At 42.2% G+C, this 15048-nt stretch overlaps 1 protein-coding gene across 14 annotated transcripts in view; it reads left to right on the top strand.

Annotated features, from left to right (window-relative positions):
- Positions 1-15048, top strand: part of LOC103725603 (RNA-binding protein 14) — a 225448-nt gene that overhangs the window by 167881 nt on the left and 42519 nt on the right. For 13 of the 14 annotated variants that reach the window (XM_029558546.1, XM_029558536.1, XM_029558537.1 and 10 more), the window contains 3 exons: positions 6696-6751; positions 7344-7415; positions 8726-8921. In XM_029558546.1, coding sequence (XP_029414406.1) covers positions 6696-6751; positions 7344-7415; positions 8726-8921 — 324 coding nt within the window. Of the gene's footprint in view, positions 1-6695; positions 6752-7343; positions 7416-8725; positions 8922-15048 lie in introns of those variants that run through there. The other variant, XM_029558550.1, reaches the window with a different exon arrangement.

Raw genomic sequence — 15048 nt, forward strand, 5'->3', positions numbered from 1 at the left:
CTTACTGCATAGCCCCAGCTCACTTAGAACTCACTATGTAGACCAGGCTGGTCTTGAACCCATAGAGATCCACCTGCTTCTGCCTCCCATGTGCTACTATTAAAGTGTGTGCCACCAAGTTGTTTGTCCATAGTCAATAATAATATTTCAAAATAGTAAAGAGAGTAAATGTCCAATATCTTACCACAAAGAAACAAATAAGTTAGGGGATAGATATGTTAATCAGGCTGATTGAATCATTCTACTTTACATAAATCTATAAAACATCTATAGTCTATCTCATTAATATAGAACTATAATTTACTAGTTTAAATAATATTAATTACAGTGTACACCTGTAATCCCAGCAATTGGGAGCCCAAGTAGGAGGATTATGTGATGCTAGTATCATCAGATTCTGTCTCTAATACAGTAATCACAATTTAAAATTAAAAAGTACCCTTTCCCTTAGGAGTTGAGTATAGAAGTTTTTAATTTTTAAATATACTTTATTTATTCTTTGAGAATTTAATATATGTTTACAATGTATTTTTACCATGTTTACCCCCTAGTTCCCCCAGCTCCCAGCCTATACTTCTCCAACATTTCTCCCTTCTAACTTCATGTCCCTTTTTTTAAATTTTTTTATTTTTTTTTGGTCTTTTTGAGACAGGGTCTCCTTGTAGCCCCAGCTGTCCTGGAACTCACTATGTAGACCAGGCTGGCCTTGCACTCACAGAGATCCGCCTGCCTCTGCCTCCCAAGTGCTGGGATTAAAGGTGTGCGCCGCCATGCCTGGCTCTAACTTCATGGCCTTTTAAAAAAAATAATTCACTGAATCCAATTAGTGCTTCCCACATACATGTAAATGTTGGTCCATCCACTAGAGTGTGAGTATTTACCAGTGACCACACTACCCCCCCTGAAAAAAGTGACTGTCTCTCCTCCAGCAGCCATAACTCCTTAGTTAAGAATGGGCCTTATGAGCCCCCTCCCCCAATCCATGCTGGAATTTAGACTGGCTTGGTTTTGTGTAGGTAAATACAGCTGCTGTGAGTTCATGTGTGCAACAACCATGAACTATTGTTTATGTCCAGAAGACAGTCCTCCCCATCCTCCAACTCTCAGTCTTTCTGCCCCCATCTTCCACGATGCTCTTTGAGACTTGGCAGGGGTGGGATGTTGATGTGGGTGTTCCATTTAGGGCTGAGCAGGCACAGCCAGTTCTCAGCACTGTGACCAGTTATGAGTCTCTGCATTACCCACTGCCCATCCCAAAAGGAGTTTCCTCTGACCCTGACCAAAGTTGAGAGTAGCACAAACTTGAGTATAAATAGAAGTATTTAATATTTTATTTATTTATTATTTTTATTTATGTGTATGTGTGTATTACCTGCATGTAGGTAAGTGCACCCATGTCATGCAATGCCTGTGGAGGACAGAAGAGTTGTTGGATCCTTTGGAACTGGAGTTACGGACAGTTATTAGCTTCCATGTGGGTGCTGGGATTCGAATCCCAGTCTTCTTCAAGAACAGCCAGTGTTCTTAACCGCTGAGCCATATCTCCAGCTCCTAAACAGAAGTATTTAAAGACAGGCAGTTTGACAACATGACCATTAACCAAAAAGTAATAGCAGATTCCCCTCTAGGGCCTATAACCTCCCTGACCATGGCCTTTTGACCAGGCTTGCAGTACCAGACATGAATTCCTTCCTCTGGAGCAGGCCTCAAATCTAATTAGAGAGCAGTTGGCTACTCCCATAATAGTCATGCCACTACTGTACCAATGGGCATATCCTGCCTGGCAAGTCTGTATTGTAGCATGCAGGGTCCAGAGCTGGCTAAGACAACTGATGTCTTTCTTTTTCCCTCCAGCAGCCTGCCTAGCACCTTCTGACACTATGAAAGCTGGCCATCAGAGAGGAACTTTCCTGGTCAGGTTGATTTCTATGTCCTGCAAAGTGTGCAGTGTCTTTGGTAGTAGGGTCCTACTGTCTAGTTAATGGTGGGCAACAAAGAGAAATGCAGTAGTCCATTTGAATGGCCTTGCAGGCTTCCATGACCAAAAACTTATAGGGAGGGATCCATGCCTGGTAGAGATTTTTGTATAACTTCTGTCTTCTGGGAGCACCGTTGTCCACCCTTGCAAGGTATCACCATTCAAATTCCTTTTTAATAAAATTACATTTTTAATTGATATTCAAAGTTATGGGTTTCCATAGGCTTTTTCATACATCCTTAGTTTTAGTTAACCTGCTGCCCCTTCCCACCTCTCCCCATCCCCCACCCCATTCCCACTTTGATTTTTCTTTTCAGCTGAATAAAATTCCATTATGCATATGTACCATATTTTCAGGTTTTTTCCCCCCAGGGGGCTTGTTTTTTCATTTTTTGAGATAGGGCCTTTTTATGTAGCCTGACTGGCCTAGATCTCATTCTGTAGACCAGGCTGGTCCATCTGTCTGTCTCTGCCTCCTAAGTGTTGGGATTAAAGACTTGTGCCATCATACCTGGCTAAATAGAATTAGATATAATTTTTAAAAAATATTTTATCTATTATTTTTATTTTGTGTGTATGGGTGTATTGGCTGCATATAGGAAAATGCACCCGTGTCATGCAGTGCCCTCGGAGGACAAAGAGACTGTCGGATCCCCTAGAACTGGAGTTACAGACAGTTGTTAGCTGCCATGTGGGTGCTGGGATTTGAACCCGGGTCTTCTGCAAGAACAGAACAGTCAGTGTTCTTAACCACTGCACTATCTCTCCAGCCCCAGAATTAAACATACACACACACACACACACATACACACACACACACACACACACATATGTATTGGTCCCTTTGAGACAGGGTCTCCCCATAGCCCCAGTTGTCCTGGAATTCATTATGTAGACCAGGCTGGCCTTAAACTCACAGAGATCCGCCTGCCTTTGCCTCCCGAGTGCTGGGATTAAAGGTGTGGGCCACCATGCCCGACTCTTGATATAATTTTTTAAAATATATTTTAAAAAATTTTTATTTTATGTGTATGAGTGTATTGCCTACATGTATGTTAGTGCACCCGTGTCATGCAATGCCACAGAGGTCAGAAGAGAGCTTTGGATTCCCCTGGAACTGGAGTTAAGGATGGTTTGTAGCTGCCATGTGGGTGCTGGGAATCAAACCTGGGTCCTCTGCAGGAGCAGTCAATGCTTTTAACTGCTGAGCCATCTCTCCAGCCCCTAGATTTACTTTCTTTTAAATTGTGTGTGTGTGTCTGTGTGGGAGTATGTGCATGTGTATGTGTGTGCTCATGGAAGCCAGAAGAAGGTGTCAGATCCCCAGGAACTAGAGTTAAAGGCAGTTATGAGCTGCCCCACATGGATGCTGGGAACTGAGCTCTGGTCCTCTGTAAAAGCAGTACATGCTCTTTTTTTTTTTTTGAGACAAGGTCTCCCTGTAGCACCAGCTGGCTGGGAACTCACTATGTAGACCAGGGTTGCCTCGATCTCACAGATCCTCCTGCCTGTGCCTCTGAGTACTGGGTTTAAAGGTGTGCACCACCATGCTCGGCCCCTGATTTCTTTCTTTCTTTTTTTTTTAATTATTATTTTTATTTTATGTGTTTGCATGTATTGCCTGCATGTAGGTAAGTGCACCTGTGTTGTGCAGTGTCTGTGGAGGTCAGAAAAGGCTGTTGGATGCCCTGGGACTGGAGTTAGGGACAGTTGTTAGCTGTCATGTCGGTGCTGGGATTCGAACCCAGGTCTTCTTCAAGAACAAGTAGTGTTCTTAACCACTGAGCTATCTTTCCAGCCCTGGCTCCTGATTTCTTAATGTAGGACTTTAAACTTCCCTCCTAGGACTGTTTTCATTGTATCCCATAAGTTTTGATATGTTGTGTTTTCTTTTTTATTTGATTCTAGGACTATTTTACTTCCTTCTTGATTTCTCCATTCATTGCTCAAAGTTTGTTGTTTTATCTCCACTTGTTTGTATGTGCTCGAGGGTTTCTCTTGCTGTTGATTTGTAGTTTTATTTCATTATGATTAGAATACAAGGAATCATTTCAATTTTCCTGTATTAAAAATTGCTTTGTGTCGTAACATATGATATATTTTAGAGAAAGTTCTATGGGTTGCTGAGGAAAATGTATTCTTCAGTGTTTGTGTGGGATATTCTGTGGATTTCCGTTAAGTCCATTTACTTATGTCATTTAAATCAAATATTTCTCTGTTTTTTTTTTTTTTTCGTTGAGTGAGAGTGGCATATTGAGTCACCCAGTGCTATTGTGCTGGCTTTAATCTGTGACTTGACATCTAGTTGCATTTGTTCTGTGAAACTGGGTGCACCTGTCTTTGGAGCTACATGTGTTTAGAATTACAATGTTCTCTTGGTGGGTTGTTTTCTTAATCAGTATGATGTGACCTCCTTTATCTGTCTTCACTAGTTTTTGTGTGAAGTTTTGTCAGGTATTGTAACGGCAACACCTGCTTCTTTCCTCAGTTCATTTGCTTGGAATATCTTTTTCTATCCTTTACAGAAAATATAAAGTAGTGTCTGTCTTTTGTGATGAAGTGAGTTTTTTGGAGGCTTTTTTTTTTTTTTTTTTTTTTACCCTTTTAAAGAGGTGTTTTTGGTTTGGGATTTTGTTGTTGTTTTGAGAGAAGGTCTCACTATGTAGACCAGACTGGCCTAGAACTCACTACGTAGACCTAGCTGGCCCTGAACTCACAGAGATTGGCTTGCCTCTTGCCAAGTGCTGGGATCAAAGGCCTGTGTCACCGTGCCTAACCTGGTTCCTGTTTTTAGATCCAGTCTACTAGTCTGTGCCTTTTGATTGGGGAATTTGTTTGTTTTGTTTTTGTTTTTACTAGCTCTCTCTTTCATGTGTTTGTTTTTTGTTTTTTGGTCTTTTTGAGACAGGGTCTCCCTGTAGCCCCAGCTGACCTGGAACTCGTTATGTAGACCAGGCTGACCTCGAACAGAGAGATCCACCTCAGAGACCTCACAGAGATCCACCTGCCTCTGCCTCCCAAGAGCTGGGACTAAAGGTATGTACTACCACGCCCGGCTGAGACTGTCTCAAAAAAAAAAAAAAAAAAAAAAGACAGGATCTCCCTGTAGCCCAGCAGGCCTGGAACTCGCTTTGTAGACTAGGCTGGCCTCGAACTCACAGAAATTCGCCTGCCTCTGCTTCCTGAGTGCTGGGATCAAAGGCATGTTCCACCATGCTTGGCAGTTTCTATGTTGTTGGTTTTTTTCCAGCATTCCAAGTTGGTTTTTCTTCAGTATTTCTCTGTGTTGAATTCCTCTTTTATATCATTCATCACCTTCCTGATTTCATCCGTTTGCTTGTGTCTTTGAATTTATAATCACTGAGTTCTCAAGTTGTCTAGGATTTCATCTAATTCATTCACTCTCCCTAGATGCAATTTCTGTAGGATCTGTAGTTTGGGGAGGAGTTACGTTGTCTTGTTTTTGTTTCTTGTGTTACTACATGGGGATTTATGTATCTGCTATTGTTTCAATATTGGTTTATGTTTTTTTGTCAGATATATTCTTTCAATTGAAATATTGCATGGATGTGGTAGAATTCAGTGTGTAGTGCAGAAAATAATTCCTCGGTCCAGGAGCTGAGGGTACCTGGTGTAAGCTCTGTGTTCTGAGTAGGAAAGAGGCTAACTGAAAGAGCAGCCAGAGCTGCTTCCTATCACCACACTGTAACTGTTAACATGCCAGTTAGTAACAGTGGCCCCTTAGACTTCACCAGCCGTTGGAGGGTAAACAACCATGGATGGTATACCGCATACTCGGATATTAGTTAATAAGATTAGTAGTGGGAGGGATCAAGGGTGGGCTAGGATAAGGACTTGGTATTAGATAAACTTCTAGAAGAAAAAATTAAGGTGGGTAAGGTAGCTGGGAGGGAAAAGTTGGGATACTGTGATGGTCCACAGATGTTAGAGAAAGTTACAATTCAGAAGTAAACACAGGAAGGGGTAAGGATGGGAGGAAAAGTTGTGGAAGTAAGAGGTGTAGGTGTGGGTGAAGAGTCTAGTGAAAGGTGAACTGGATGGAGAAACATGAAAAACACTCTGAAAACCTAACAGAGCAATGTACAAACAAAAGCAGAGCCATCATATGCAAGAATGGAAGTTAAATAGTAGGAAATAAGTGATAAGAAGAATATTTATAAAGACTGGAGAGGTGGCTCAGCGGTTAAGAGCACTGGCTGCTCTTACACAGGACCCAGGTTTGATTCCCAGCACCCATATGGTGGCTAACAACCATCCCTAACTCCAGTTCTAGGGGATCCAATTCCCCCTCTGACCTCCACAGGGTTTGTACGACATGGGTGTATGTACACACATGCAGGCAAAATAGTCGTATACATAAAATAAACATTAATCAAAAAGAAGAAGAATATTTATAAAGAGAATTGCTTGCACAGCTGCACCAAGTTGAAGATGAAGTCTTGGATCCCACTGAGCAGGTTGCAGGTGGCACTGGGCAAGGAGGGGCCAGCAGGTGATGTTGGTCTCTGTAGGGATTGTAAATCCCTTCCTGCTAGTTCTCCGAGACACATGCGCTTCACCCTGGCCTCTTCTGGTTTGCAGGGTGAGTTTATGGGAGGAGCAGCAAATCTGCAGTTTCTATTCTTCTGGGTTTGGAAGTTTTTTAACATCTATCCTTGCCTGCTTGAGATTTCACACCTTGTTTGTTGTTTTGCAGGTTAGGTTTAATTTCAGTGTGATGGTAAATGGAATCCTCTCCACAGAGGTCTTTGGGTAAGTCTATAAATAATGCTCTGCTTTTATAATTTGTTTCCAGACATTATGGTCCAATTTCTAGTAGGTTCAAGATTTGATTTCTTCTTGGGTGCTAGAGAGATGGCTCAATGGTTAAGAACACTGGCTGTTCTTGCAGAAGACCCGGGTTTGAATCCCAGCACCCACGTGGTAGCTAATAACTGTCCGTAACTCCAGTTCTGGGGATCCGACAGCCTCTTTTGACCTCCGAGGGCATTGCACGACACGAGTGTACTTACCTACATGCAGGCAATACACGCATACACATAAAAATAATAAAATATTTTTTTTAAATATTTGATTTCTTATTCCCCAATCACCTTGAAACTAATTTTCTGAGATAGTTGCATTTTCTTACTCTGTCTTAGCTTTTAACAAGTTAAATCTGCTCATCTAAACTTTGCATGTTTTACCCTTTCACTGGAGGGAATTAACTTAAAAGTTGCCACTTTCCTTTTGGTTATTTGATTGCTGAATTCTAGTTGTCTGGTGGAATAGTCATGAATGGTAATAGTCATGAGCCAAGTAGATGTCGATTTGAGAGGTGACTTAACTTTTCTTTGCTTTGCAGGGCAGAGAACGAGCCAACTTTGAGCCTGTCCAATGGAGTTGCTCTTGTCCTAGGCTCTCAGCATTATGTGAGGTGAATGCAGAGCATTGCTGCCCCTTTCTGTGTTTCTCGCTATTGTTTTGAGTAGGAATGTTGGTAGAAGTTGGAAATTATCTCCCATCTCTTTCCTTTCCTTCCTCTCCCCTTCTTGTCTTTTCTTCCCTCTGTCTCCTCCTCTGCTCTCCTCCCTCTTTTAATTTTTAAAATGTTTTCTGTGGGTCTGGAGAAATGGCGCAGCAGTTAAGAGCACTGACTGCTCTTGCAGAGGACCCAGCACTTACATTATGGCTACAAACCATCCTTAACTCCAGTTCCAGGGGAATCCAACGCCCTCTTCTGACCTCTGCGGCATTGCATAACACAGGTGTACTCACATACTTGCAGGGCAATACACTCATACACATAAAAATAAAAATAATAAATATATTTAAAAAAATGTTTTGTGAGGCTGGGCGTGGTGGCGCACGCCTTTAATCCCAGCACTTGGGAGGCAGAGGCAGGTGGATCTTTGTGAGATTGAGGCCAGCGTGGTCTACATTAGTGAGTTCCAGGACAGCTGGGGCTACAAGGAGACCCTGTCTCAAAAAAGACAAAAATGTTTTGTGCATGAGTATTTTTCCTTATGTATGTGTATAAGTGCACCATGTGTGTACAGTGCCCACAGAGACCAGAAAAGGGCAACAGATTCCTTGGAACTGGAGTTACTGACAGTAGTTAGTCACTGTGTGGATGCTGGGCACTGAACCCCAGTTCTCTATAAGGGCAGCCTATGCTCTCAACCACTGAGGCATCACTCCAGCACCCCTTCTGTTATTATTCCTCCTCTCTCTCTCTCTATCTCTCTCTCTCTCTGTCTCTCTCTCTCTCTCTCTGTCTCTCTGTCTCTCTCTCATATTTCTTCTCTTTAGAAAAGAGTTGTTGGAAAGTAAACAAACACAAAATTGAACTACCTTCTTTCTTGGAGAAAGTGATAGCCTAATTTTTTCTCCCTGCTCTGACCGAGCAGTAGTGACCACAGACTTATGCAAGGGAATGTACAGTGTGTACAAGTACAGGCTTCTGAGTATCATGGGGCCAGTTTTAAGCCATTTGTTTACAGAGCCCATGCACAACGCTGATGTTTGAATGATCTTGGAAGTTATTCTTGGAACCATGGAGAAAATAAACTTTTGAGAATGTGAAGGAATCATGAAAGGCAGCAAAAGTAGAAGCTTTTCTACTCTGTCTATTGAGTCCCTATATGGCTGTGCTGATGCCAACAAGTTACGGAGGAATTTTGAATGCTGTACTAAATGGTTCCTTGAGGGAAAAAAGTTAAATTTGTCTTATCTGATTTTTAACAGCGAACCCAAATCCAGCACAACTGGACTTCACTACAGCAGACTCCACCCTGTGCTAGGACATCCAGTAGCACTGTTCCTCCCTGATGACGTGGCTGGCATGAGCCTGTCGGGAAAACTGACACTGACTCCAGCTGCTGCGCTGTGTCCCAGCCCCAAGGTCTTTTCCAGCCAGCAGAATAGGCTTTCTTCAGTTTCCATATCCTTTTGACAAGTTCTATCCAGATGTCTTTGAAGATGGGTTTTTGAATCCCAATATTAAGAAAGCCTTTATATATAAATTATTTATCTAGAACCATGTATGATTTGCATAGAAGTTTAACCCAGTATGAAAGTGAGGCTTGAATTACTTAGACAGTGAGAGGTGGAGAATGAGGCCAGAATAATGGTCAGAGTTGAGAGTAGTAGCTCCTCATTGTATTCAGGAATGTGACCTTCATTTTCTACAGTGGGAAGCCACTGAATGCTTTGGCAAGAGTATCTCACAGCATGTGCTGGGAGGTACTGAAAGGAGAAAAGTAATTAGTAAAAAAGTGAGTGAATTGGGTTCAGAGCTAATAAGTGCCCAAATTTAAAGTGTGAATGGTATAGAAAGGTAAAAGTTATCACTGGAAAGAATTAATATGTGAGGCAACCAATTCATCACTGCAAGGAATGGCAATAATGCAATTTTTTTCAGACTGGGTCTCATGTCTCCCACGCTGGCCTCAAACTCAGTACTTAGCTGTGGATGACTTTGAACTTCTGATCCTTCTGCCTTCATCTCCTGAGTGTTGGGATTACAGGGGTGAGCTACCACCCCTGGTTTATGCAGTTTGGGGTCTCAAACCCAAGGCTTCACGCGTGCTAGGCAAGCGCTACCAACTGAACCACATCCTCAGCTCTGATGTCAGGATATCTATGCCCAGCGGTACTTGGTAGCACAAGCTTGTGATCCCAGATACTCGAGACTGGGGCAGGAGGATCACAAGTTCTCAGCTGGCCTAGACTAGAGTGACTAAAGACCAATATGGGCAACATAATGAGACCCTGCCACAAATTAAAAAGTTAAACAGAGGCTAGGGATTGCTATAGCTCAGTGGTAGAGCACTTGCCTAGTATGTATAAGGCCCCAGTTCAATTCACAGTATACTCCCACACACACCTCCACACACAAAAGGCCAGGGCTATAGCTCAGTTGATAGAGTAATTGTCTCACAAGTATGAGGCCTTGAGTTTGATCCCCAGGCTGCCAAATTGTGTGTGTGTGTGTTTATGTGTGTGCAAAATAGGCAAATCTATAGAGACAGAAAGTAGATGAATGGAGCGTGAAAATCTACAATTATGTTGATGAAGTCTTTGAATATGCTAAAAACCCTTTATATATTTTTTTAAATATTTTTTACTACTTTTTTTTTGGTCTTTTTTGAGACAGGTCTCCCTGTAGCCCTAGCTGGCCTGGACCTCACTATGTAGACCAGGCTGGCCTTGAACTCACAGAGATCCATCTGCCTCTGCCTCCTGAGAGCTGGGACAAAAGTCATGTGCCACCACGCTCAGCATTTTTTACTATTTTTATTTTATGTGTATGAATGTATTGCCTGTATGTATGTAAGTACACCCATGTCATGCAGTGCCTGCAGAGGCCAGAAGAGGGTGTTGGATCCCCTGGAAGTGGAGTTACAGGTAGTTGTTAGCCACCATGTGGGTGCTGGGAATCTAACTCAGCACCTCTACAAGAGCAGCGAGTGCTCCTAACCACTGAGTCATCTCTCCAGACTCTAATTGTATATTTTCAGTGGGTAAATTGGGTAGTATATGAGCAGTATCTGAATAAGGCTGTTAACAGCTGGCTGGCTGGCAGAGCAGTGAAGGTATCAGCAAAATGCAAAATACTAGTAGCAGACTTGAGGATAAAGATGGGTTTGGCGCTAGGGAAATGGCTCAGTAAGGAAAGTGCCTGCTGCTGCACAAGCACGAGGACCAGAATTCATGTCCTCAGAACCATATAAATGCCCTGTGATGGCTAATCCTGGGTGTCAGCTTGACTGGATCTGGGATTAACTGAAATGAGAGAGATCTTCTTGATTGGATCATCTAAAGCTAGAAGACACACCCTAAATGTGTGTGTCACCTTCTGATGGCAGCCCATATAAAAGGTCAAGGCAGAGGAGAACGCCAGGCTTCTTGCTGCTTGCCTTCTCTCTTGCTGGTGAGTTTGTCTTGCTGCTGTAGACTGAAGACTAGCCTATCTTTTGGAATTTGTCAGACCTTCAGCACCAGATTGGGACTACTGAGACATCCAGCCTCATGGACTGATCGACTACGGATTCTCAGCCTCTCCAGTGTGGTGCAGCCATTGTTGGACTACTCGGACTCTATCCTGTGAGCTAAGCTGATAAATCTGTATACATATGTATATTCATTCTACCAGTTCTGTTTCTTTGGAGAACCCTGACTAATACATGTCCAGTGGGCGTGGCAGCCTATTAGTCATTCCAGTCCTAGAGAGTAGAGAGGGAATCCCCAAAGCAAGGTTGGTGACAAGGCTAGGTGTATGGAAAAGCTCTGGGTTTGATTGAGAGATCCTGCCTGAAAGAATAAGGTGCAAGGGTGGTTAAAGAAGATCCCAGGGCTGGAGAGATGGCTCAGCGGTTAAGAACACTGGCTGTTCTTGCAGAAGACCCAGGTTTGAATCCCAGCATCCATATGGTAGCTAACAACTGTCTGTAACTCCTGTTCCAGGGGATCCGACAGCCTCTTCTGTCCTCTGCGGCACTGCACAACACGGGTGCACTTACCTACATCCAGGCAATACACATAAAATAATAAAATATTTAAAAAAAAGATTCCAGGTATCAACCTCAGACCTCCATGTGTACCCACATGTGCACCCACACAGATGTACACACGTACCATGTACACACACAGAGGGAAGAAGACTCTGTCTTAAGCAGACTGACTTATGACGCCTGTAGGGCATTCTTTGAAGATGGTAAGTAGCTAATCTAGATAAATGCTGTCTGGTCTGCAGGTTGGAAGTGAGCAGATTTAGAGATGCAGGTTTTCAGTGTCTTAGTTCATCCCCTGAGTCATTGTTCTGTAGTGCAGTGCTGAGGGTGTAGCATAGGAGTGTAATGTTATGATGGAGGCAACTTACCCAGGCAACCTAACTTTTCACTTCCCCTTTTTCAGCTTTCAGATATCTCATGTATTTATTTTCCCCTCACACAGGGGTGTCCAACCCACAGCTGTAGCCACATGTCCCAGCACAGCTACCCAGCACAAAGTCATGACCTTCCTTAAAATATGAGTTTTGCATTATTTTTTGTCCTTGTAACTCAAATGTGAACTTTGTGGATGGCAACGTTGTGTTGCAGTGCCATGGAAAATAAATGTACGCATATTCTCACCATTCGTAGGCATGGATGGCTCTAGCTTTATGGTACGCAACATCCTGTACTACTTTCCATATGCAGACAGTTGAATTGGCACCTCAGACATTACATGTATCTGGTGACTTGGCTAGTGAAATGCAGTGATCATCAGTAATGTTTTAACTGACCACTGCAAATGATAGGCATTTAATGTTACTGAGAAGACAGTTTATTTGATTTCTAAGGGTATTTCCACACCTCCACTGCCAACACAAATCCCTGGCCACACTTTTCAGTCTGCCCTCTGTTTCATGCTTCATTGGCAGCTAAGATACAGAAGGACCCAAACCTTGCTTTCTATTTTCCTATCAGCTAATTTTCATAATAAAAGTAAATAGTCTCTTACCTATTGTTATTTTAATCCCAGCAGGGCTTCTACAATGATTCAGGAAACCAGAACCCAAAAAGAAAAATTATAGATGAAGGAAGAGTGTTCAGTGATAAGTAGATAGACAGCTACTTTTTTAATCAAGTCAAATAGTAAAGCACTCTACTTGATTTGGTGGAAATTTGTGCAGGTTTTCAAAGACTAGTTTGAAAAGACATATGCAAAAAGATGCTTCCAAATTCTGTGCATCAAGGACTTTGTCATAAGGACAAAATAGTAGAACTGAAAAAAATCTGTCTTCTCAACAAAATTTGTTTTAAAATATTCCAGCACAGATGGAGTCTATTAAAAGCTAGATGTGTGGTAGCATGTTTAATGGCAAAAGAATTCAGAACCATTTAGTGATGGAGAGTTTATGAGAAATGTATGCAGAGGCCGGGCATGGTGGTGCAAGCCTTTAATCCCAGCACTCGGGAGACAGAGGCAGGTGGATCTCTGTGAGTTCAAGACCAGCCTGGTCTATATAGTGAGTTCCAGGCCAGCTGGGGCTACAGGGAGACCCTGTCTCAAAAAGACCAGGAAAAAAAAAAAAAAAAGAAAGAAAAGAAATGTATGTGGAGGATAGCAGATATGCCCTGAAGGGGGCATGTTTCCAAAATCATTTCCTCTTGGACTATAGCCAGGTAGGGGTCAGCAAGATGGCACAGTGGGTAAAGGTGCCAGGCAAGTCTGGCAACCTGAATTTAATCCCAGGAACCAACCCATGGTGGAAGGAGACAACCAACTCCACAAAGTTATCCTCTGACCTCCATACATGCAAGTACACACACACCATGAACACACATGCACACATATGTACACTGGAAATTGGAAAATCTATCAGAAGAAGTTTGGAAAGTAAACTGCTAATTTTACATGTTATGCTTTGGCAATGGATGACAGCACAAAGGAAGGCGGCGCCTGTGGCTCAGCTTGCTGTTTCTGTTAGAAGTAGTGACAACTATAACGTCACTGAAGAAATGCTGTCTTTGGTGCCATTAAATGACAACTGAATCAAGAGATTTACATGAAGCAGCAAACAGTATGTTAAAGCGATTTTATTTGTCCGTTGTCAGCATATCTGAAACAGTATCGGATGGCGCCTCCGCGGTGGTGGAAGAGAAGGACTTGTGAAATTAGTAACAGGGTCATTGCTACCACAAACTCACATTTAATGAAGTATCATTGATGGTAAATCAGGAAAATTTATGCAAAAAATGTTAAAAGTAGGTAACACCATGCAAATTGTTATTAAAAGCTGAATTTTAGATACTGGAGAGATGGCTCAGCGGTTAAGAACACTGGTTGTTCTTGCAGAAGACCTGGGTTCAAATCCCAGCACCCACATGGCAGCTGATAACGGTCTGTAACTCCAGTCCCAGGGGATCTGACAGCCTCTTTGACCTCTGTGGGCATTACACGACACAGGTGCTTACCTACATGCAGGCAATACACACACATAAAATAAAAATAATAAAAATAAAAGCTGAATTTTTAAAAACATTTTATTATTTTTATTTTATGTGTTATACTTTAACTACAGGAGATTCGACACCCTGTTTTGACTTCTGCAGGCACCAGCACTCACCTGCAGAAACCCACACACACATACACATAATTAAAAGTTAAAAAAATAATTAGATGACTAAGCCAAGGCCAAATGTGGGAAAAATCTTATGATTTGCAACATGTGATCAAGTTGTTTGTGGTAGCGAAAACAAAATTTGTGCCAGAACATGATGAAAACTGGCTTCAGATTTAGCATTTTCAGTGTATTTTAACTCATTTAAATGAGTGAAATGTGAATCTTCAATGTGGAAACCAACATATCAATACATGTTTCAGATTGTTCTAAATGAAGCAAATTATGGCAAGCTCAACAAAACAATTTCATGCATTTCCACCCATTGGCTAAACAAAGCCCTGTGAGCAACAACAAAAACATGCTTAGCTTTCTGTTTGATACAAGAATTTGAAAACATTGCAAAATTTCTGGGAAAATAATGGATTTTTTGTTATTTCTGCAACTCTTATCTTCAACTGGCATAAATGTATTACCTGCCAATTTTCAAATGCACAGCAGGACTGCAGTCTGACTTTCAGCTTAAAGAAAAATGTGATCATGTCTTTTTACTACACCTTTGTCCTGTCTTAACAGAGGCAAGTGTCCCTCACTTCACAGTCACACCTTATTCATGTCATTACTTTTTGGTTGCATCTACATTTGCGAGCAACTATTTTTTTAAATATTTTATTATTTTTATTTTATGTGTATGAGTGTATTGCCTGCATGTATGTATGTGAGTGCATCCGTGTCATGCAGTGAGTGCCGCGGAGATCAGAAGAGGGCTTTGGATTCCCCTGGAACTGGAGTTAAGGACGGTTCGTAGCCGCCATGTGGGTGCTGGGAATCGAACCCGGGTCCTCTGCAAGAGCAGTCAGTGCTCTTAACCTCTGAGCCATCTCTCCAGCCCCGAGAGCAACTATTTTCAATGAAGTGCACTAAGAGTAAAATTAAACCCAAAATGTCTGGTGAACACTTT

Source organism: Nannospalax galili, unplaced genomic scaffold (assembly GCF_000622305.1).
Source record: "Nannospalax galili isolate Female #2095 unplaced genomic scaffold, S.galili_v1.0 scaffold89, whole genome shotgun sequence".
In the NCBI taxonomy this organism is placed as follows: Eukaryota; Metazoa; Chordata; class Mammalia; order Rodentia; family Spalacidae; genus Nannospalax; species Nannospalax galili.